General features: G+C 38.3%; 1 protein-coding gene across 1 annotated transcript in view; it reads left to right on the forward strand.

Moving 5' to 3' along the window:
* Positions 1–26,151, forward strand: part of LOC149216054 (protein disulfide isomerase-like 5-4) — a 206,436-nt gene that overhangs the window by 164,370 nt on the left and 15,915 nt on the right. The window contains exon 12 of the mRNA XM_089392687.1: positions 7,080–7,292. Within this exon, the coding sequence (XP_089248813.1) occupies positions 7,080–7,292 (213 nt within the window). The remainder of the gene's footprint in view (positions 1–7,079; positions 7,293–26,151) is intronic.

Consider the following 26,151-nt stretch of genomic DNA (forward strand, 5'->3'; position numbering starts at 1 on the left):
AATTTGCCAAAGTGTCTAGAGGAGATGTAGTAGAAGGGTCAGATATAAGATAGAATTCTTTTTGCTTGTTATCAACAACATTAGATTCATCATTCTTGGTGTTTCTTGATCTCTTGGGAGGGCGACTATTTCCTTGATGAGGAGCGGGAGCATTCCTTTTTCCTTGGTTGTTGAATTTGCCATTCCTTTGGTTGTTGTTGCCCCTGAAATTGTTGTTGTTGTGGTTGTCATCATCATGAGGTGTATCCCTTCTATTAGGACACGCCCTAGCATAGTGACCAAATTTGTTGCAAATGAAACATCTTTCCTTCCTTCCATTTTTGAAACCCGACCTTCCTTGACATTGCTTCTTTGAACCTGCATTGTACTTCTTTTTAGCATGAGCAGAGAATGCAGTAGGATCATTCCTACTTGAAGGCATATCTAGTTCCATCATCCTTGTTTCTTCTTGAGATCATCTAGTCAACAATTCTTCAAGACCTGGAATCCTGTCATTATATCTCCTTTGATGTGTGCAAATCGGAAATGTAAGCAACTAAATGCTTATGAATAGAACCCTTGATGATCTTCTTGGCATTGACTTCACCCTTCTTGTACTTGGTCTTAGTAGCAACCAGTGCATTAGTATGAGGTTCTGGAATCTTTCCTTGCACATAATCCATCACATCTTGCTCTTCTAATGTCAAATCAAGAGACATCCTCAATGCATGTTAATCAGACTTATCATGAAGATTATCATCAGACTTGAAGTAGGATGTGGAAGCCATTGAATCTTGTCTTTGATCAGTGATTGCTCTTCTCACTCTTGCTTGGGCTTTGTCTTCACCGCAACTCTGATACCATGTTAATTTTAGGATAACATTGGTATGTTCTATACTTAGAACAATTTTACTTCAATTTCTTTATTAACCCAATATCAATATCAATATCCAGTTCAACAATCACATCATCATGATAGTAAAACGCAGATATGACATAAACAATGACAATAGAAGACAAACCAACACAAGAGGACACAAGATATGGCACCAACCAGGGACAAACCCCAATGTGGGGAACCCTTGATCAATTCTTCTTATAATTCTTAAAAAGTTCAGCAGAGAGAGTACAATTTACAATATTCACTTCCCAATTTGATTTGTCAAAACAACAGAAACAAAAATCCCTAACCAGAAAGTCAACGCTAGTCAATAGGGCTGAAATAGACCTTCAAAATTGCTCGATCAACCTTGGTCAACTCGGCCTCCAACAACAAGAAAATGCAGCCCAAAACACTCTGAAAATAACCAATCAGACCTGGTCAACAAAAGTCAACACAACAACCAAAACTAGGGTAGTTAACATTGGTCAACGCTGGAGTCAAACAATCTCTATTTTTGTGCCTAGAATTGCGGCCTGCCCAAACAAAAGTCTCCCTCACAATACTGTAGTCAAATAGGGTCAATGCTAGTCGAAGTCAGCCTCCTGAAATTTCGGTCAAATCTGGTCAATGCAACAGCTAGAAAAACTAGTCTTCCCTTCACACGTGGAGAGAGAGAGGTGCCCAGGAATTCGTACCCAATCAAGCAGAAAGAGAAGATGTGAGTGATGAAGTGTCCAAAATGAGGAGGCATCATGTATATATATGCAAATGTTGAGGATGAATAGACGTGACTGTTGGGCTTCTAAGCCTACATGAGTTTGCTGGCCGACCTTGACAATTTGGCCATAATCAAAATAAATTCATAATTCCATTTGTACATGTCAAATGAGATGATATTTAGATCAATCCTACACCTCTCGGAGAGAGGAATCCAAGAAAAATATGAGTTGCCTCGTATGAGTTGTCCAATGTGAAGTTTGGCCTTATTTGCCAAAATTAATAGTTGGTCCAACCGAGGATTTCCCCAAACACCCAAAATATCTGAATAATGATGATTTCTGCACACTTAAAATATAAGTCATCAAATAAATCGAGGTATAAAATAATGGTTAAATCTTCAAAAATTGGAGATACCTACCATTCAAATAAAAATCTTAGTGCTATCTTAAAACCCAACAATTTAAGCAAGATACTGTGCAATAAATTGATCTACAAGAGCTATTAACCAGCGGCTTAAAAATATGATCAACAATTTTTTTTTTTTAAACACGTTACCATAAGATACTAGAGAGAAACACTACCATCAAGTAAGACCCCAAAGACTTTGCATTGTATTATTCCAGAAAAAGTTTACAAGAGCTTTAAAAGCTAGTACATGATTCAGTGATCGGATCCTTTCCACTGACAAATAACTCCTAATTTATTGATTAATTCTGCAACGGTTAGTTGGCTTGATCCATTTCAAAGTAATCTTGGCTATTGAAAAAGATTTAATTATCTTTTAATCTCCTCGGTCGAAATTATTTTATTTTTGAGGAAATTCGATTTTTTCATTTAATTGAATTTAATGAACTCAAAATTAATTATTTTGAGTTGATTTCCTCAAAAAATTGACTTTGATTTAACTACCAAATCCCGAGGGTTCAAAATCTCTTGAAATTTTCAATATTCCTTGGCCGGGGACCTCCAAAAATTAATTCGTCTAAAACCCAAGAATTTTTTAATATGGAGAATTAATTTTTCCTAAGACCCTAAATTAATTAAATTTCAAGTTTATAATTTAAATTTATTTTGTCCACAAAATTTAATTAATTGATTCATGAAAACATCTAGTTTAGCCATGGTGTTTAAATATGAGGGACCATGCAATAAAATATTTTTTACATCAAGATATTACAATTTAATACATGAAAGGGGAACAACCATTCGATATAGACCCTCAAATATCTATCAAATTCTGCGACTCAAAATATGATCTAGTAGACCAAGTAATTTATAATAAAATAATCTAGCCAATTAGCGAGGATTATTCCCAAATAATTTTTACAAAGACTCCATAAAAAACACTAGGACTCACTTAATATCTTGACGACAAAATCTACTCTGACTTTGGGGTGAAGTTGGAGGGGAAAAACTCTAGCGATCATTTGTGTCAGAGACAAATGAATCAGTGAGACAAAAAACCTCCTAGGATAGAAATCGTCACCAAAATACTATGCTTACGTAGGTTGTTACATACATGATGGTCTTACTAATATCATTTACATTATAAGCATGTCGAATGGGTTTACATCTTTAACAAACTGCTGACTGATGATGAAATCTGAATGATGCAAGCACTTGAACACGATAGATCCCTTTTGCAAAAAAAAATGGGTGTACTACTATGGGGTCATTGACATAGAGTGGTCAACATAGCTCAAAGGTCAAATCTAATCAACAAGTCAAATTTGCAGATTTGGTCAAAGTCAACAATAGTCAAAGATGCCCTAACCAATCCAGTAGTCAATAATCAAAATTCCTCGAAATGAGCTCGGTCAATAGTCAAACAACCTGACCTTCTTCGCTGGTCAAACCTCAGTGAAAATAGTTCTCAAAAGTTTGGTCAAAGGAAGGAGATGGTCAGTGGTCAAACTTCAGTCAAAGGTTTGTTGTCAACCCAAGTCAAAATGCCTAGAAAAATTTGGTCCTTTGCCAAATGAATTGTGCCTTCAAAAATAAAAAATTTCCAAGTCAAAGCAAGTCAAAGATGGTCAACAGTTGGTCAAACTTTTCCAAACAGAGAGTCAACGCAGAAATTAGAAAGAGACTTCTTCCCTTCGCACGTGTGAGCTCAGACCTCCTTATTTCAGATCTGTATGAACTAATGAAATGAAGAGAGAGAAGATGAGATGAATGATGATGGTGCTCCAAAGTGATGTGACATGATGTGTATTTATATGCATTGGAGGAGACCTAATTTGTGTTGTAGGCTTACCTGTGCTTTTGTGCACATGTGGTTCCATCATTAAAATTTTTATTTTTCCTTGACCAAATTAAATTCTTCCAAGGACTAGGAGGGGTCTTTCTTGAAGAGGAAGGCTTCCAAAGGAGGGAATTTGTCCCTGAGCTGCCAAATTAACAATATTAGGCTTCCCCACTCATAAATTATTGGTTTTAGGCAGAATTCAGGGGGGTCACACAGACATCCCCTCTTTAGAGGGGGGTTGCCCACAAGTATTCCTTTTGGGGAAACACGCCCCCCAAATTGGGGAGATGTTTCCCCTTACGTTTCTCCATGTTTTCCTAGACGTTCCTCTATCCTAGGAGTGTGCGAAATGTAGGGAGCATGCCCCCTGCATGGGTGTGTTAGTTTTGCTTAAAACCCACAACTGATTTATGATGTTTTAAGCATGCCACCAAAAAACAACTAAATTGCTGTTCTGAAACTTAAATCACAAATACAACTGAGTTTTCTAACCATAGCATGCACAACAGAAGTAAATAATGGCGAAGACAAACACATGCAACACTGAATATACCCAGGAAACCCCAATTCTGTGGAATGCATGCAAACTGTGTTTTTCTTATTAGCTCAACGAAATAATAATTTTCATAAATTAATACATCAAGGGAGCACTTGCTTTTTATAACAATACCCTCTGAACGACTTCCAAGCAAGATTTAATCATCTCCTGCGCAAATCTGCTGCTGTAAAGTTGTGCAGTACGGCCTCTTTGCTCACATGTACGAGTTGTATGACCTCACAATATGGCCTTTCTCTGCCCAAACTTACTTGCTGATTCTGGGCTGAGATTAGGTTGTTCGACCCTCTCTCTTTCTCCCTCTTGGTTGTTGATCTTCCTGTTGACTAGTGTTGGACTAGCCACTTCTGCGCCCTATTTCCTCTTATAAGTCAACTTGGGCCCACCATCACCTTCATTGGATGAGATTAAATCTCGATGAAGGGATGAGATCTAATTATATGTTGATTTTGGCCTTTTTATTTTTTTCTAAGTCCAACATTAGGAAATAATTAATTAAATTAACAATCTGCTATGTTGCTGTCTTGTGGGTCCCTCTCCTAGCCTTGGCATCTAGGCAAGTAGGAACTTTGCTGCTCTAGTCCAATCAACACTCCCTCTTAGAGAGGAAGGCGTTATACACCACACCCAACTTTTCTCTGAGGTAAACAAATTTGCCCCTTGGCAAATCCTGGGTCATAACGTCTGCTGTCTGCTCCTCTATTGGTATGTACTCGAGTCTAACTGTATCCCTTCTCCTTATTTAAAAGGGAGAAATCACTAACTTACTAACTCTCTCTCTCTCTCGAACTTAGATCTAGCTGCTAACCCTTGTATTGCATTCTTGCATCTCCTAATTGCTTTCTAATCAAATTGCATCTGAGCATTTAATGTCATGTTTCATCTAATCTAAAGTAGTTTTCTTTTAGTCACCATTAGCAATCTCATCTGCCATATAATAATTTTGATTTCACTATATAACCTTTACTTGTTTCAATTGTCTAAATAAGTGAAGAACAATCTTAAGAACACTTTATTTTAAGGCATTGTGAGATCTTGTTCTAACATTTTCTAATCATAATTGTTTCATTAAGTAATTAGTGTTGTTTCATTCATCATTGTCATTAGCCAGTAATCTTGTTCTTGAAGTATTCATCTATTTTGTGAATGTAAGCATATTGGCATCTTGATTCCTTTGAAGCAACATTGGATATCATTGATATCTCATTGAAGCAATTACATTTAGGATCTTAACTTGCATCTTGAAATTTACCTCCAAGCATAAGCTTGGTTGTATAGAAAGTTTTAGGACCACCTTCTTCATCCGATTTGAGGAGCTTGACCCTTACTCAACAGTTAAAATAGGTGACCTTGCAGTTCTCTTGTGGGCAATCCCTTGTAGGAATGGAGACACTTGGGTTGTTAGAACTCCACGGTAGGTATCGTTAATGAGGCCATAGCCTCCTTCCTCTGGACTTCTTTCTACAACCTTGTCTAAGACCTGCTCCAAAACAATTGAAGAGAAGGCTTTAACCTACATTATATATCTTAATTAAAGTCAACCAGGACTTTGCATCTCACATAGCTTAGTTTGCATTTCATCTGTCCAACTTTTTCTCTTGTGGCATACTGTTAAATTTGAGCATTATATTTTCTTTGCATTATCACATTTCCATTCTTGTACTTGTCTTTAATTTACTTGCTCATTGTTCCTTCATATTGTCATACTTTACTTGAGCATTTCTCTTGAAGTACAAGTTATTTTTCTTGCAAGTTACATTTATCTGCTCATACTTTAATATTGTGCCATTTTCTTGTACTAACGCTTTCCTTGCAGTGCTGCCTATTTTGTAACTTGAAGTATTTCCATTTTGCAAGTGGTTTAATCTTTATTAAGCACTGTCTTAAGGCACTGGTCCATATTTGCTAATCTTGCCATATTGATATAATTGGAAATCTATCTTGTTCATTAATAATCACACTTTCTAATTAATTCTAATTCAAGTTGCCTAGAGAGGTAGTTGTCTCGCCCTTAGTCACCTAGGACTTGAGATTCTAACGAGTTTTCCCCTTTTCTAACCATCTTTAGGGACTACCCCCCTTAGTTTGTCTAGGAGAGAGCTTAAACGGAGTGAGTATGGAATAGGTGACAACCCCTATTCTGAGGGTTGCACTTCTAAAATTGCACCTGGTGGGATTGGGATTTGACCACATTGAGGTGTGCATTTTAGGCGACAACAATGTTGATGATGATGCTCCATTATGACCTTTTCTTCTAGTTATGCCTGTGCTCTAGCGTCAGTTGGTCTTACATGTTGGTGGTAGGCGGTCCTTTGCCCTTTCCTGATGACATGGTGTATTCTTTATTACAAGCATTTTTTTAATTTAATTTAATTTTTCTGTTGATAATATGTCGATTAATTAGTCTATGCTTTCAGTGTGTCATTATAAACTTTCTCTGCAGCATATCATAGATATTTTAGAGCAGCATCAACAGTTCCAGTTCATTCAAATATTAGGGCAGTCTCAAGCTTTTTTTTTCTTCAGGTTGAAGTATGTTTAATTTGTTAATGTCTAGCAGCTGTTCACATAAAACTCAGTGCAAAGTTACTGATGGCAAGTCTTTCCTTGAAAGAAAGTGTCATTCTGATGCTCTGTTGGTATTGAAATAAGTAATTTGTCATGGATGCTCTTCACCATTCTTTTGGATGCAGGTGCCTGGAAACCTTATAATATCTGCTCACTCTGGATCACATTCATTTGATGCTACAACAATGAATATGTCCCACGTGATCTCTTATTTTACTTTTGGAAAAAGACTTTCCTGGCAAATGGTGAAGGAAATGAAGCGTTTAACACCTTATCTTGGTGCGGGTACAGATCGCTTGACTGGGAAGCCCTACATTACAGATCATGAAAATGTTACGGTAACTCTATTTAACGATATGCTTCAGTAATTTCCTTCTGTCTTTTACTAATTTGGTTTCATGTTTCATGAAATCCTTCATTGTGTGCTGGCTGTATTGTTCTATTCCTTATTATATGTAGGCACTATGCATGGCTGGTTGTGGAAATTGAATTTCAAGAGGAAGAATTAAGGAAATCTCAACTAGACCAATGTCTTTTAATTTATTCTGCAATGGAGAAATTGGGATTTAGCTAGCTTTGTATCTTTCCAAATTACATGCTATCGCTCTTGCTCTTGTATTTTTAACAGCATTCCTGCATCACTAAAAAGGATCAGAAATCATGTTGTAATGAGATGTACAGTTAAATCTGGCAGATATTACGCTACTTTAGGAAATGGAAATGATCATCTCATTTCACATCATTCAGACAAAGTCCAAGCTAGAGAGTATATGCAAACCCCTTTCTAATTCCTGAAATGAAATGTGCAAACCTTGATAACCATTTCGATGCTAAGGAATCATTACTATAATTTTGCATAGCTGCTCTATCTTTAGAGATGCAATGGCTTCCTGAATTAAAAGCTTGTGGTCATTTGTCAAAGCCGAGTGCATCTGCTATCCTTTGCAGATTTTTTTGTTCATCATATGAATATGGTGGAGCCGAAAAAACACCTAGTACACCAAACAGCAAACAAAGAAAGCATTTCACCAACAGTGAAATAGACATTTGAATATCAATAATGCATATTTCCTACAAAACGGTTTTATCATCATCCAGTAGTCAATTGTGTTAGTTTACTTGTTGCGTGGAGAATGTTTGAATCATGCTGTGAGTGAGCTCTTTATGGGAGAGAGTTTGAAGGGGAGGGTGTTTTGTCTCATGCTTTCATCTATTGTGTCACTTAGACTGCGGGTGCTCTCATTGCATAAAAACATCTGGGGTGGGTGAGGTGTCATCAATGGGTGCATAAACATGTGTTGTTGCATAAAAATATGGGGATTGGGCAATGGGCATGTGAGTACTTGAGGGCATGTGCCTACCTGCATGGCACATGTAGAGTGCTCCAATTGTGGACCCATTCTCCATTCATGGATCTAGTCTAGAGTTAGGGTTTAACTGTACTTGTAACCCACTTCTCTTACTCTATAAAAGGAAGGAGGAGCACATCACTTCAAATTAGTGTTATGGAAACCGTCTGAATGATAAATAGAATCATCCAGTTTGACCATTTTACCCCTTGAGGACCTTGAACTGGGTTTCGAATTGGTTTGACTGGCCAATTTGACTGGTTTGAACCATAAATTTATTTTTTTCTTTGATATTTTAATATTTTATGGATGTTCTAGTGAATTAGTTCATATTCCAAATTGTCAATCGATTCCTCTCCAATTTAGAACTGAGTCTGCTCTGACCCTCAGTTGATTCTGAGTCCACTTCCAGCATTTGAAACATTGCTTCAAGTATGTTATGAGTTCGCTTGATGAGAGCTAAAATTTTTGCTAAGTAGAAGAGGTTGTAATAGCTAGGGCTTGCTATTTAATTGTTTTGCTTGGGTGAAGGCTTGACATCAGTTGTTGTGTAGCTAGCTGATTTGTGTTTTGCATTTGCAGATTTAGATCCCAGAGTATTGTAGAGATGATGATGATTTCAATACATCCATCAATTACAAGATTATCTATGTTTTTGCCAATGATATGGATAAGAATCTGCATATATTTGTTGAAGAAGGCACTTGTCCTGTTAACTTTAATGGATCATATTTCTTATTTTTCACTTCAAATTTGAGTAGTAACCCAAACAATCAAAGTTTCATGACACAAATTTTGTACTCGATTATGCTCCTAATTTACAATGTGAGATCATTGAGGTTTTTGTGCTTACCTTCTTGAGTTGGGCTTTGTTCTTCCTGAGCTTCTACACCTCTTGGGTGTTATTTTCTTCTCTCTTTTAATTTTTCAAGTTATGCTGTGGGGGGAGCATGTGCTATCCCCCCTTCCCCCAAGCTCCGTAGTGCTTTGCTTTGAGGGAGCACACTCTCTTTGTAGAGAAATGCTCCCTGCCCTTTCAAGGAGTGTAGCACTTTGAGCTTGCCCAGGATGCTTCCAAAATGCTCATAGGATGTGCTTGGGTGCTTAAAAATGCTGCCTTGGCACTCTTGTGCAATTAGGTGAATTTGGCTATCTTTTTTGCTTGTGGGAATGAAGACGTGGTTCCAAATGCTTGCTGTAAGCATGATGGGGGATCCTTGGTGGGTTAAAATACTCACTCACTCCATTTGCTCTCATTCACTCATTTTTGCTAGGGTTTTTCGTGGTTGTTTATTAGTTGTTGAGGAGCAGATTTGTGAGAGCTTGGTAAGAAGATTGGAGGTTGCATTTGTGAGATCTTATAAGGGAGATTGAATTCGTATGTCACGACCTTACTAAAAATGCACCTTTCATGCAAGCTGTTGTCTCCTTGCTTGCACACCTAGTTAATGTGGGAAAAATCCTCAACCCCACAAGGTGTGACTTGGTGGCAAACTAAGAGATGGGGTTGTCACCTATTCCCAACTCTCTGCGTTAAAGCTCTCTCCTAGTTAAAGCTAAGGGGGGTGGTCCTTAAAGAAGGTTGATTAAAGGAAATGTGAGTTTCTAGGAGATTAAAATAAATGGAGAGCCTATCACAATCAATTTATGAACAAGTAATGAAATATGTATATGAGCATCATTCAATGATTTATTAAAAAACATACAATCACAGACAAATGCTTAAAGAAATAATTGCTCAAATAAATAATATGTACTTGCTCAAATCGAAATATGATGACAAGCAATCCTGTAAAAGAGAAAAATGTTAGATCAATAAAGAAATATCTATCACCTGTAAGATATAAATAGAATATTGTACTTGTAATAAATGCTCAAGTAACAAGAGAATATTATCCAATAATCATGAGCTAAACATCAAGTACATCAGATAGATACTTAGCAAGTAAAGTAAGGATTGCAAATGAAGGAGCCACACTACTTGCAAAATAAGGAGAGTGCTTTGAAAGATAGACAATGCTTGCAAATGAGATTCTATAGATCCAAAAATATTACTTGCAAAAATGTAAATAGATGTTGCACTTGTTAAAGGAAGTACTGAATAACAAGAGATAATTACATTCAGAAATAGTGAGGTCAGCCATCATGATAAGTACATGAAACCAATAAAATTGCAAGTAAATCTAAAAGTTCTCCAAGATGACTAAATTAGAATGGTATATAATCTATTTAATGTGGAGTGCAATTATCTTAGTAAATTTTAAACTAAATGCCTATCTAGATGTAACATTTCTTTCAACTATTTTGAAACAAGTCTCTAGTGTAAGTTGTGGAGGGATACCCATGAAAAAACAACTAAGGCTGTATTAATGATACCTCCCTTGGAATATCCAACCACCTGATGCGTCTTGTTGATTTGAGGTAGCTTCGGATGTGCTCTAGCCACGAAAATTGGTGGAGAGGCTAAGGCACATGAGATCTCCAATACTCATAAAGGTTTTGGGCAGATTCTAAACAGTTTGGGAGATATAAAAATAATTAATATTTTTAATGGAGTCCCTAAGTTTAAACTTAGGGAAAATAAAATATTAATATAAATTAATATAAAACTGTGTTAGAATGGTCCAAAAGTCATGGATCAAGCCAGATCTAATCTTAGCCGTTGATTAGGGACGTAATCTCGACTGTTGATTTGTCAACGAGAAAAGTATAAGAGGCTTGAGGGTCACTTGGAGAACACACCGAGGGAGACCAGTCAGTTCAATTTCTGGAGCGGGTTTAGCTAAGAAATTGAAACAGTGGTCTGGTGAGCAGTTAGGAGGCAACGAGTACGGAGCAGAGAGACGAGATCAGCCACTGGAGATCAGCGCCGAGGCAGGAGAGGCAGACGCAGGGCTTTTCAAGCAGAAGCAGAGGCAACAAAAGTCTGCGCAATCACTAGCTGGGCCTGCGTGGGTGACGCAGAGGCTCTGAGAGCCACGCAGAGGTCAGTCGGGCTGACGCTGAGATTGGGAGAAGTGCTGGAGAATTATTCCTCTATGTGGGTAAGCCAGTTTAGCACCCTGTTGTACTGAAGAATTGCTGAATAATAAAATCCTCCCTTGCTGCACCGATTTTCCCACATTGGGTTTTTCCAGGGACTGTTGTCCAAAATTTCTGTGTTAATTTGTTGATGCTTGTGCTTATGTTTGTTTCTGTATTATGGTGTGATATCTGTAGCAGTATTTATTTTAATGTTTATTGAAGTAATTTAATAAATAACTTATTGTGGAATAAGTAGGAAAAGAAAATCAGTTGCTACAGTGATAGAATTTTCACATGGTATCAGAGGAAGTAATCAACGACAGATAGGGAAAATTAGTTATGGGTCAAGACCACGATGCAGAGGCGTCCACGTTAGGGGACTCACACAAATTTTCAGAAGATTGCATAAGAGAAAGAGATTTCGATTTCTCTATGTTGGCTTCCAGGTTGGAAGAAGAAGTGGCGTGTATGACTAGTGCTGCATTATCGAAGTATGGTATACAGATAGTGGAGCCTCGTGGCATATGACAGGAATCAGGGAGTGTTTGTCAGAATATTGAGAAGAGAAGATGAACTTTCAGATCACGACGGGAAACACGACAAAGTGTGCTCCAGTAGGGAAGGGTACCATAGTTTTTCAAACAGAATCGGGAGAACGGATCCATGCTACAAATATGCTGCATGTACCAGGATTGGGGATGAACTTACTTTCCGTGTCGCAACTACAAGGCAAGGGCTATGACGTCTACTTCATCAAGGAGAAGGTATACGTCAAACACCCGAGCTAGAAAATGAAAGTGCAGATCGTGATCAAAAGTAATCGGTTGTATAGATTACAACTAGAATCACCAATGGCACTAATAGGCAGTCATGGAGACAAGGACTTGAACGAACTATGGCACAAAAGAATGGGTCACTTGCACCATGGAGCTCTGAGAATTCTCAGGAGCACTGTAACGAGAGTTTCGGATCTAAGTACGGAATGAGATGATGGATGCAAGGGATGTGCTCTAGGAAAGTATACCAACGCAACATTTCCTAGGAGCAAACACAGGGCCAAGAGTGTACTAGGATTGATACACTCTGATATCTGCGGACCTATGTTTGTCAAAGCTCTAAGTGGTGCTGAGTATTTCCTCACCTTCATTGATGACCACTCAAGGTTTTCTGTCAATTCAAGGAGTTCAAGCCTCCGGTGGAGAATCTGATTGGGAAGAAAATAAAAGTTTTGCGCTCAGATAATGGTGGAGAATATGTCGATAAGGACGTCACTGTTTTTTGCGCTAAGGTGGGCATCAAAAGAGAGTGGACAACTCCATACAATTTGGAGCAGAATGGCATAGTAGAAAGAAAGAACACGACTATTGTAGAAGCAGCTAGGGCCATGATGTATGATCGGGATATGCCAGAATTGCTATGGGCAGAAGCATGAAACACATAAGTCTATGTTTAGAACATGACTCCTCATCAGGCATTGGGCAAGATTACTCTAGAGAGAGTCTTCACAAGGAAGACACCTGAAGTCAGTGATTTCAAGATATTTGGGAGTTTAGCATATTGTCGCATACCCGAAGAAAAGAGGAAGAAGCTAGATCAGACTGTGAAAAAGGGATATCTGGTGGGATATAGCGGAATGCTAAGGCATACAGAATCTATCTTCCAGGGAGCAAGAAGGTAGTAGTATGATGAGATGTAAAGTTCATGGAGGACAGGGCTTTCAGAAGATACCTTGAGATGCCTTCTGAGGAGTAGTCTAAAGAGGAGCCGTTGGTTAATCCTCTTCAACCAACAGAAGTAAAGGATTTTTCCTCAGGTCAGGAAGATTCTTAGGATGAGAAGGAGGAGCAAACAAAAACACTTGTTGGCAGAGGAAGAACTAGCAGGGAACTTCGTCAGATTCTGCGAGATGCAGAGGACTTCATCGGTGCGCCAAGAAACAAAAAGAGGGAGTGAAAACAACTAGATAGGTATTAGGCATTAGTATCTCAGGATGGAGAGCCTGGCAGTTACAAGGAGGCAACTCAACATCAGGTTTGGGTAGATGCGATGGTAAAGGAGTACAACTCCATAATGGTGAATGATGTCTGGTAGATGGTGGCAATGCTTCAAGACAAATCAGTGGTAGGTTCAAGATGGATCTACAAGATAAAATACGCTGCAGATAATAGTGTTGAGAAATACAAGGCCAGGTTTGTGGCTAAGGGGTATGCTCAAAAGGAAGGGATTGACTATGAGGAGACCTTCGCCCCGCTAGGCAAGTATACATCTGTTAGGACCGTGATATTCTTGCAGCCCAGATGGGATGGGAGATTCATCAGATGGATGTCAAAATGACATTTCTGAACAGTGTAATAGAAGAAGAGGTATACATTGAACAACCAGAGGGCTTTGAAACTCATGAGAAGAACTCTCATGTATGCAGATTAAAGAAAGCATTGTATGGGCTCAAGCAAGCACCGAGAGTATGGTATGGTCGAATAGATGGCTACTTGTAGAAGATGGGATTTGTTAAGAGTGACGTGGATCCAAATCTCTACTATCTGGTTATAGAAAACGAGCCGCTAATCTTAGTATTGTATGTGGATGATCTTTTTTTGAGAGGATCATCCAGACTCATTAGGGACTGCAAGAAAAATCTAGCCACAGAATTTGATATGAAGGATTTGGGACGAATGCACTACTTCCTAGGGTTGGAAGTTTTGGCAACAAAAGGGAGAAATCTTCCTTGGGCAAGGGAGGTATGTTACATAAATCCTAAAAAGATTCGGGATGGAGGACTATAGACCTATTGCTACGCCAATGATCACCAACTGGAAGAAGATTGATGCATCAGAAGACAAGGATGTCGATCCCACCCTATACAGGCAACTCATAGGGTCCCTGATGTATCTGGTCAATACCAGGCTAGACATTTGCTACATTGTCAACACCCTCAGTCAGTTCATGGTGGAACCAAAGTGGGCACACTAGGCAGCAGCCAAACACGTTCTCAGGGATTTACAGGGAATAGTGGATTATGGACTCTTGTACACTAAAGGTAAGGATACCAGTTTGAGTGGATTTACTGATGCAAATTGGGTAGGAAGTTCAGTGGATTGGAAAAGTACCTCTGGGTACTGTTTTAACATTGGATCATGAATGACCTCCTAGTGCAGTAGGAAACAAAAGTTCGTGGCTTTGAGCTCATCTGAGGCAGAATATATGGCAGCGAGCACAACTTCGTGTGAGGCCATATGGCTTAGAAAACTGCTTGTGAACCTATTCAGAAGGAATATGGAGGCGACCAAGATCACGTGCGATAATTAGAGTTGCATCAAGCTCTCTGAAAATCTAGTGTTTCATGATAGGTTGAAGCATATTGGTATCCAGTGTCACTTTGTCATAGACTTTGTCCAACGAGGAGCTGTATAGTTGAGCTACACTCCTACAGGAGAACAGGTGGCGGACATCCTCACCAAGGCCCTTGGAAGGACAAATTTTGACTACTTCAGGGAAAAGATGGGGATGGTAAAGAACTCGTTTCAGAAGCAGAAATGGGAGTGATAGCAGCACAGATGCAGAAGGAGTTGCAGTGTTGGGAGAAAGGACCAACAACAACACGGATGCAAAGGGAGTTGTCGTACAGATGCAGCAGTGGCAGTGGCAGAGCCATGGGCAGCAGTGCAGGATACAACAATGTAGAGGATGATGGGCAACGAGCCTAGCATCAGCGCAGGGACCGATGTCGGATGATCAGGGTGATGCTCAGTGAGGAGTATTGCTAGAGCACAGTCCTCGCTGAGAGAGAGTGTTGATTTGAGGTAGCATCGGATGTGCTCTAGCCACGAAAATTGGTGGAGAGGCTAAGGCACATGAGATCTCCAATACCCAGAAAGGTTTTGGGAAGATTCTAAACAGTTTGGGAGATATTAAAATAATCAATATTTTTAATGGAGTCCCTAAGTCTAAACTTAGTGAAAATAAAATATTAATGTGAATTAATATAAAACTGTGTTAGAATGGTCCAAAAGTCATGGATCAAGCCAGATCTAATCTTAGCCGTTGATTAGGGACTTAATCTCGACTGTTGATTTATCAATGAGAAAATTATAAGAGTAGGCTTGAGGGTCACTCGGAGAACACACTGAGGGAGACCAGTCAGTTCAATTTCTGGAGCATGGTCAGCTGAGAAATTGAACTAGTGGTTTGGTGAGCAGTCAGGAGGCAGCAACTATGGAGCAGAGAGACGGGATCAACCACTAGAAATCAGTGCTGAGGCAGGAGAGGCAGATGCAGAGGCAATAAAAGACTGCGCAGTCACTAACTGGACTTGCGTGGGTGACGCAAAGAGGCCCAGGGTTGACGCAGTCAAGTAGGGGCTAACGCAAAGGGTCTAAGAGCCACGCAGAGGTCAGTCGGGTTGACACTGGGATTGGGAGAAGTGCTGGAGAATTATTTCTCTCTGCGGGTAAGCTAGTTTGGCACCCTGTTGTACTGAAGAATTGCTAAATAATAAAATCCTCCCTTGCTACACCAGTTTTCCCACATTGGGTTTTTTCCGGGGACTGTTGTCCAAAATATCTGTGTCAATGTGTTGATGCTTGTGCATATGTTTGTTTTAGTATTACAGTGTGATATCCGCAACAATATTTATTTTAATGTTTATTGAAGTAATTTCATAGATAACTTATTGTGGAATAAGTAGGAAAAGTAAATCAGTTGTTGCAGTGATAGAATTATCACACGTCCGGCGCTTTAGAGATTGTGGCTCTGACGAATGCAAGGTCACTGTGTTTATTACAAAAGAGGGTCCATGTTTCTCAAGTTGGGTGAGAGAGAGGGTCCTAAAAGTATTTCATCCAAGCTTATGCTTGGAAGTAAGTTAATTAAAGATGCAAATTAATGCTAAGAATGTCTAAATGAGAGAAAATATTCAAGTAAGTGTCACGAATAACTTTCAATGGAAATGAAATGTGAGACAATTAGCTTGATGTAAAACCAGAAGTTCTAAAATATGTTGCTTGCAATAAAGTAAATTTGCTCCAAATGAAATGACACGAGATATTTCAAGAAATAACCATCAATGACCAAAATGCCATATGAATATGGATTGATAAAAATATTGAAGCAATATTCTCATGAACTTGTAGAGCAAAGTAGGATAATTTAAATTTTCCTAAATAGAATATTTGCTTGCTCAAATAAGAAAAGCTTGCATAGAATAAGAAGATTATGAGTGCTATGTTAATTATGCATGGAATGAAATTAGCAAGGGAGATTAAAGAAACTAACTAAGAAATTGGTCAATTCACAAACAAAATTTCTCCCTCTAAATGGAGAGAAGAGATACTATGGTAAAAATTCCCAAGATCCCACAAAAAGAAATCAAACTTTTATTAGTTTAGTTAAAGGAGACGAGAGCCCTTAAATGCCTCAACCAAGCTCAAGGAAAATCTTTACAATGAAAGCCTTATTGCATAGATTTTTCCTTGATGAGCTATTTGATACAAAGAAGCCAAAACGAGGCCTTGGAATCTGAAAATTGAAGGCTTTCTTTACATATAAAATCAGATTTGAAGAGAGGAGGAATTTGAGAGAGGCTAGTCCTCCTCATTCCCACGACCTAGAGAGAATAATGTTTCCCTCAAAGGGAACTCGGCCTTGCGAAAATGGAGTCCCAAAAAGCCCACAACCTCCTTGAATGCTAGCCTCAAATTGTGGGTCTTGCAAAACAACTTTTTAAATGTTTTAAACAATGATTCCCACAAGCTGGCACAAAAACATGTTGGAGAGGACTGCAAGATAAACCAAGTGTTAGCTATGCAACTAATCAAGAAATTGCAAAAGTATATGTACAATATGTTCTACAAATGCTAAGCTAAAGAATATGAGAGAACTCTATTCTTTGCTTAGCTATCATTCAAGCCTTTAAGTAGCAATTAAACAATTACGAGCATAAGAATTTAAAGTAAAGAATTGTATTGAAAGAAGTATGCTTGAAGTATGAGCCAAGGGTGTTGAAAGGTGTAACTAGGTTCAGACTTCATAATGACATGTAATTATGATTTTTTGTAAAGAGATGTAAATAAGAAAAATGAAATTATTATATTGACTTGCTTCATGGGTTTCATGAGCAAGGGATTTTGTTTTTGAGTCAAGACTCCCATTGAGGGTCTTTAGGATTTGTTTGTCATCTAGTCATAAAATATAAGGGTCAATGTCATGTAAATAAGTCATGTTACACTTTGCAAAAGGTCATCTTGTCTATGTAAAGTATCCTCCAATGAACTTGTCACCTAACCTCTTCAAGTCGGCCTACAAACATTGAAGAAGCTGCTAGAACAAGTCGGCCTACATCCAAATGTCAATTCGGCCTAAAGACCTAGTGAAGAGGGGTATAAATAGAGGAACTCGGCCTCCATTCTAAGCATCAAGTTCAAACTCATTTTATTAAAGAGAAGTGCAAAAAGAAGTGCGAAAAAGAGGCAGTGAAAAAGGATTTTCTCTAAAGCTAAAAAGACACTCTTCTAGGGTAACGAAGAAAGAATCTTCTTGGGCAAATGAAGTAGAATATTATGGGGCAAGCGAAGTAGGATCTTTTGGGGCAAACAAAGTAGAATCTTCTGGGGCAGTGAAGTCAGATCTTCTAGGCAAGCGGAGAGATATCTATTGGGGCAACAAAGAAGGGATCTTCTGGGAGGCAGTGAATAGGTCTCTTCTGGGATCATAGTATTCAAAATCAGCCCAGCTAAACGCTTACCGGTCTAATCGGTCGATTAGCAAGCCCACTGGTTGGAATCGGTAAAAAAACCCAGTCAGACACCTTGTTTGGCCAAAAATTGGAGCTAACTGGTCCTAACTGGTAGGTTTAGGACTGGACCGGCCGATTTATTTCCAGGGCAAGTATAACCCCCACAAAATGCATTTTTGTGAGTTTTGAAACTGTTTTGAGGGAAATATGCGGTTGTTTTCCTCCAAAAGTAGTCCCTCCAAGAAAAACATGCCTACCCTCTCATTTTCCTGACACATTTCAACCCTAACAATGTTGGAAATTATTGGTAATGTTAAATTCTTAAAGTAAAAGTGACATTTCCTTTAATTTTCATTTTCATCCTTTTACTTAAATTTTTAACATTACCATGAAATGACTCAGGATGTTTGAGAGTGGTTTCGACCTCATTGGATTTCATATGGAGAAACTAGAATTTTAGATTTCACTCAAAATTCAGCAGACTTAATGGTTTTCAGGATTTCATGGTTTGGGGGTAAACAATAAATACAATCGGAGCTCCAAATGATGAGCAAAATCCCTGATCTAGATCCCATTGTGTTGGACGATATTGATCCAACATCAGAATGGGTGGAGGAGACTGAAGAACCTGTGTTTGAGGCTGATTTTGATATCGACATAGCTTTAGCGGGGGATGAAGCAAATTATGTGGTGGCATCAGAACCAGGATCAATAGCGACATCAAGGAAAGGCAAAGAACCAATGCAAGGCACTAGTCATGCAGGTCGACAAACTCGTGCTTCCATTAGGTCCACTTCTATTGTTATTGGTGGCCTTGATACTGAGGTTGCAGATCAGGCTGAGGCATCCTGATACTCTGAACCAGATGATGTCTATGTAGCTCCTGATGATGATCTTGTGGCTAGTAGTGGTGATGAACTTGATGATTGATCATGTGTACACTGTAGACTTGTAGTAGGCCAATGGCCTCATAGCTTGCAGCATTGTTTTTGGACTTTATAGGCCATTTAGAGCCTCATTGCTTATGTATTTTGCTATTTTGTCGATGATATGTATTGCACTCGGTGCCATTTTGATATATTCACCTTTAATGGTATATAAATGAGAAAACTTTGCATATTTTGTCTCTATTGGCTTGGAATTATGGTTTTAAATCTTAAAAATAGTTTTGTTTCATTAAAAATTAATTATTTAATGTATTTTTCTAAAACCGGTTCGTTTAGACCAAACCAGTCCCAGTTAGACCGGTTCCGGTCGGTAAACTGGTTCATTAGGTGGACCGGTCCGGTCACTGGTTTCGGTTTTAAAAAATATGTTTGGGCTAGCAAAGGAAGGAATCTTCTGGGACAGAGAAGTAGATACCGAGTTTCTCTAGAAGACCTAGAGACTGAGATTCTCTAGAGTAGTCATGAAGGTGCAATATAAGAAATAGAGACCGAGGTTCTCTAGAAGAAGCAGAGAAGGAGAAATAGAAGGAAGAACTAGGAGGACCAAGTTGGTTAGAAGGTTCTTGAAGAGGATACTAGAGTCAAGGGTCAGTGTCATGGTCTTGGTACTTACCAATTGAAGATCTAGAAGAAGAATTTGATCGGGTTTTCCTCTCAAGAGGCGAGAGGTTTTGGCCCTGGTTGAAGAAGCCTATATACTGTGTCACTTGTTGTTATTTATTTTGATAATTGTCTTGATGAAAAGAACACACTAATAGGCTAACAAAGTGAAAAATCATAAGTAAAGAAGAACAAACATATCACAAGCAATTATCAAGCAGAGAAATTGTTAATATTACATGCCCTAGATTTCTCAACATGGAATCAAAGCTAAGGTGTTGAAGTCAAAGAAAGGGCATCTAATTAAAGAGACATTCAAGGATCAAGTTTCAAGGAAGGCATCAAAGCAAGTTGAAGGTTATCAAATCAAAAGATCAAGGTCTACATTGAAAAATCAAACCCTAGATCGAAGAAGCAATTTGCAACAACAAGAGCTTTTGTTTCTATAGTTATCATCAAAAGGCCACAAAGACCCTCATCAAGTTTTCTACAAGGCAAGATAGCTCGAAGGACTTTAAAGATGAAGATGACATCATCTTGGAGAAAGTCGAAACCCTAGAAGCGCTTCTGATCTACACTACAAGAGAAGTTGATGCATATTAAAGGCGAGAAGGCATTGTCACCATTTTCAAGGTTATAAAGCAAGCAAGTATCCTCTCCTTGCCCTAGAAGAATATCATTCGAGAAAGCAGCGAATCATCCTCATAAAAAAGGAGCAACCTTTTCTATTGAAGAAAGGCCTATTCATTTGGAAGAAGATCATCTAAGAGGGACCACTAATACATCTTATTCAACCATTATCAAAGTGATCAAGGTGAAAATTTCATCTTCACTTGTCAAGTAAGTAATTTTCATTATTTAATCAATTTGGTAAAATGACTTCATGTTTGCAAGGAGATCTATAAGTTGGATGGGTCATCAAAATTCCTTGCATGGAAAAGGAGGATAGACATTGAACAAATCAATGGAAAGGTCTCCTCTGAATTCATGGAAAGGGATTCTTATTAAAGGTCCCTTCATATAGAAATATTGGAGACATCAAAGAGATTTATATGATAATCTAGTAGGAATACTCTCTGAAGATACGATCTACCCAAAATCAAAGTTATCAAAGGAAGAAGGATATCTTCATAAGATCTCATCTACGAGATCTAGGAAAGAAGATAAGCATCATTGATCTATAATGCCCTATAGTAGGAATACTCTCTGAAGATACGATCTACCCAAAATCAAAGTTATCAAAGGATGAAGGATATCTTCATAAGATCTCATCTACGAGATCTAGGAAAGAAGATAAGTATCATTGATCTATAATGCCCTAACTAATAATCAAGGTAACATATATCCATGGGGATAAGAAAGTTGCCTCATTCGACAACTTGTGGTTTCTATGCAAGAAGACAACTTGAAGGCAAAAGTGTTGGAGAATCAAATGAAAGGATTCAGACACTTTGTTGAAAGAAATGAACATAGCTAAGATTCATTGCTATGAACATTACAGGAAATATTGTCCTTAGCTTAAGAAGGACAATATCAAGAAGGATAGAGAAGAAGTCCATTTCACCGAAAGAAGTGGAGGAAGCTGAAAGAAGGAAGTCCAAGGAAGAGAAGCATTAGAAGTAAGAGCTCATGACATAGCCATAGGGAAACATGAAGAACCGTTGGAACAAAATCTATGGTTGTCAACTTTGAAGGATATAGCTCTTGGTGACCTCATTGGAAGATCAAAGGAAGAAGTCATCCATGACAAGTCTCATCATACCTCAAGGAAACATCTGCTGAATGCAAACATCTGCGAGATGGAATCCTCATTGGAAGATTCACCAATCTAGAAAGGAAGCAAGTGTTTCATCAGGAAATCCAACTTATGGAGTTCATGGGATGATGGTATGATGACATGAGAGATGAAGCAGATCAAGGAGTTGAAGATCTTTTCAATCAAGGAAGTTGTTGAAAGAAGTCTAGATGACCTAAAGGTGAATAAGGTATGCTTGTATTTAGTATTATTAAGTCATGTCGTATGGTTGCAGATAACAAGCATTACTACTTCTATTTTGAGAAGCATGAACAAAAGGAATCTACTCCTATGAAAGAATGTCAGAAAGGAATGAGTCACAGTAGATGAAATCAACATAATATGTCCTCATATGAAGTATGCGATGGTAGACTACAATTGAAGAACTTTGATTAGAAGCCCCTTGGAATGAAGTGTGTGAAAATATAGGAAGAGATCGTGATAATATGCAACAAAGAAAGAAGGCTTTCAATATCTGAAATTCAGGAAGGTTTGACGATAAAATCTCTTGAAATAATGTGAAAACTCTTATGGAAGTCGAAAAAGATAGAGACCCTTGACACTAAACATCTATGGGAGATGTGCCAATCTGCATGTAGATCCTGACACTTGCAGGAAGATGTCATGGTGAAAGATCATCACAAAGGTAATTCTAATTTGAAGTGTACATTGATTATTTTTTGAACTAACATTTGGTTGGGGTTATGTAGAACTGTAAAAGGGAAGATATGTGAAGGATGTAATGTTCTTACAGAAATATGGCATGAAAGCAGAATGACATGAAGCAAAGCCAAATGGAAAATATGATGGATCACTTTCTGGTGAGTTGAGAACATGACTAACTCATGAATAAAGTGATGGATGATATATGCCTTGTATATAGAAGTTCCCAAAAGGTTGAAGACTCCTTAAAATAAATTCATGACATCGAAGAAAGGAGTTCTTCATGCAGCTGATTGTTGTAGGATCTCCACATGAACAGTTGCTATAGGTCCCTGGTTAAGAGGGAGCATGAGAAGAAGTTTCTTACTTGGAAGAAACTCGAAAATTCCTAAGCCAGAAGCTTAGGTACATTCCTTTATGATAGGAATGAGTACATTCCTTTAATGGAATAAAACCTCCTAGTATAAGAAGGAGCGATAGACATGTTGTTCTGTGCTTCACCTGAGAAAGACATAATTGAGGATTGTGTAATCATTTGGCATTCGATGCTCTTGTGGGATGAGATAGGGAATCCCATGAAAGAGTAGTCGTGGAGGACCGATATCAGTGTTACTTGGGAGCAGGAACAACATTTTCAAAAGCTCTCGGTTTGGGAGCGAATCCCAGAGCGATTTTTATATAATATATATATTTTATATTTTTTATATTTTGATACATATATGTCAACAAAAACATGTAGAATGATGAATTAGATATAAAAAACGTAAAAAAACATAGATTGATCATTGAACCATCAACCATATAACATCAATCATCTAGATTCCAGAAGTTATAATCTTCATCAACCACGTCCACAAGTTAGTAACATACAACATATTGAGTCTCGTGAATCATGATTCATCAATCTTAAAGTTTCAACTTCAAGCTTTTAAAATTGAAAATTCAATATATAACATTTATCATCATTGATCACCAAAGTTGTACTTGTAAGCTAAGTTTAACCATTACAAGAAATAATATCTAACATGAAATAAAATGTTATAAAATGAATTATGAAATGAAATGAAACAACTTTCGCGAAGCATCATATTCATAATTTAGAGTCATTACCAATGAGTTATAATTGCCAACTTCAAACTTCAAACTTAAGTTGTCACAGTCATATATTGTTTACAAAAAGAGTCAAGACTCAATAGTTATGAAAACTAATAGAAACTAGAAAAGACAAGTAAATTGTAAATCTATTATCTACTACTACGTGTGGCCCTTGCCACGAGAAGTGTCTAATGTATTAGCAAGTCGTGGTGGTCTTCTAGGAGTCTCCCGCACAGACTGATGACCCGAACTAGAAGGCACATGCCCTCCACGTGAGGGTGTAGATGGAGGCGGCGACAACAAAGGAACAAGACTCGGAACTCGAGTACTGCTGCTGGATGGTGGAGGTGGCATGGTTGTTGCTTCGTCTTGCTCTCTTATAAGTTCCACTTCCACTTCTTCAAGATGTATAGTGCCATCCTCCAAATTATCATCCTCTGGGTGGTTGTCCCAAATTTTATATGTTGGATCCTCATAAGCCCGATCATAGTAATGACTCAAAAACCTCAAGTTGTAGTGCACATAAACCAAGCTTTTTGCCCGGTTTTCATTGAGTCTATTTCTTTTCACATTATGTATGAAGTTGTCGGTGCTCCAACACCTCTCTGCAAAAGAAGTATTTACAACTTGTGAGAGAACTTTTTTTACCAATTTTGGCAAAAGTCCATGGCCGCCATATGATTCCCACCATGTGAGAGCATCAAATCTGTCTCTATCTTCCATTGCATGAAAGGTACCAAACAAACCAGTGCAACTGAAGTATCTGCCTATTTCAAGATGCACACTAGCACTGTCAGGTATCAACTTTTCTAATGCTTGCAAATATCCTGTAGATACCTCTTCATCTATATGGGGTTTGGCCCTAACCCCACCCCCTGGTGCAGGTTGGCCCAACAAAGATGTAGAGTAGTATTTTGGCGTAAGGATATACGCCAAGCAATGTAGTGGAACATTAAGTTTATCCCACCGTATACACACACAATTGTGAATCAGTTTGTACAAGTTGGGATCATTGTTATGAACATATCTTTTATTTGCCCCATCATGGTATCCATCTACTCATACACCTCGCCAATCACTGGTTTATCTGTATTTGCAAACCGAATCATGTGATAAATGGGCTTGGTGAAATCCAATACTTGCCTCACATGTGCCCAAAACATACCATCAAGAGTGGCCTCCTCCACCTGTTCAAAACCTTGCCTGTCAGCTGCATTTGTAGCCCTTTCCTTTAATACCTGCCAGCGTGGACTTGATACCATGCTAGCCAATGACTCTCTTACCTTCAAAAGGCGCCTGAAGGTGAGGTAATAGCTACCAAATCTAGTCCTCGCAATCTTCAACAACTCCAATCTTGAGTGACTACGGAAAAGGCCATGGGTATTGCTATGATTTGTAATGTTTTATCATTTGTTTGCCTTTCTTGTACAAATCACTAATCTATTTGTATTGTTCGTTTTTGTTCTTAACAATATCATGCATCAAATGGTTCATTGTGTGAACCAAGCACCCACACCAAAATATGTTGGGGTATTTATCCTAATAATTGCTCCCGCTGCCTTACAATTAGGAGCATTATCAGTGATGACTTGGATGACATTGTATGGCCCAATACGATCAATTGTTTCAAGTAATGGTTCTGCAATTTTGATGGCAGTCTTGAACTTGTCTGAGTAATCATATGCTGAAAGAAAGATGGCACCACTAACAGACACAGCAAGAACATTTATCAATGGCTTGCCTTTTACATTTGTCCATCCATCAGATACAATGGACACCCCATGGTCCGTCGAAGAACTTGTCATTCTATTCAAAGAATGTGATATTTTTGCTTTTTCATGATCAAGTCCAGCGGTTCTTGCCTTGTCATACCCAGGGCTCTTCTATCCTTTAGGGGCATTGTTGGTATCATCCCAAGACCCCTTTTTCCTCCTAAAAACATATCATTTATCCATTCCTTTTCATCATATATCCCTTAGAATCCTTGAAAATTGATTATTAATAGTCTTATAGTTATTAAATTGCATAGAAATTGATTCAGGGATTTTATGTTGAAGAATTAGAAGTTTTTGATGAAATGGTTACAGGAAGTTCCAACATCCTGTAATAAGCTCATTGTTTGACATGTGGCGCAACAGCTGGGCTAGAACGAAAGGCATGGATGAAAAGTAGAATGTCCAAGCATGGACAAACACCTATCCCCCAGCTGAATCGACCCTCCTACATGTGCAGTCAACTCAGGTCAAAGCATGGCACACTGGCGACAAAGGTAGCAACAGCAGCTCGTTCTATTTTTATTTGGTTTTTGTTTTTTTTGAAAACACTAGGATAGAAACATTTTGAAAAGCTTGATGTAATAAAAGCGGCAACAGCCAAACTCTGAATGTACATTCATTGTCGAAATGACATGGTTGTAGATATACATATGTAAATACAGTGCAGTTAAAAGGTTAATCGTTGAATCGTTCCAAAAACAGAGCTTTTGAGTTTAATACTAAGATCCATTTATAGTTACGACTTGTGTGTCTCGTGCATTGATTTGGTAGCCGGTCAAATATAATCCAGTGTACCCCTGGAACGCGGACGGGCCCTGCGTTCAATCGGTATACTGTTTGTTCATTTTATTTGCATTTCGGTTCTCGTATGGTTTGCACAGTAGTATTGATTGGATTTTGATTTCAATAGGTTTTATATGGTTTGCATAGCAGTTACAATTACTTGGGTTTCGATTTCCATAGCTTTTGATTTCCATTGAATGTATATGGTTTGCGCTTATGGTTGGTTTGCGTTTATGGTCATGCTGAACAGTCATCACTGAGATCTGGAAGTGCGTCCTGTAATGGATTCGATCCCTGTGTGTCTTTTAAAAGTACTGTCATAAACTTTGTCTTCATTTCACAATTTATTTATGATCTCTGTATATTTTGATATAGTGTAAATATTAGCAAATGTTGGGTGCTTACTGAACAAGGGTTTTCTGGGTAATATCTTTGT

Source organism: Pinus tabuliformis, chromosome 1_1 (genome assembly GCF_031772625.1).
Source record: "Pinus tabuliformis cultivar Carrire ecotype Pingquan chromosome 1_1, CPIR1, whole genome shotgun sequence".
Taxonomy (NCBI): domain Eukaryota; kingdom Viridiplantae; phylum Streptophyta; class Pinopsida; order Pinales; family Pinaceae; genus Pinus; species Pinus tabuliformis.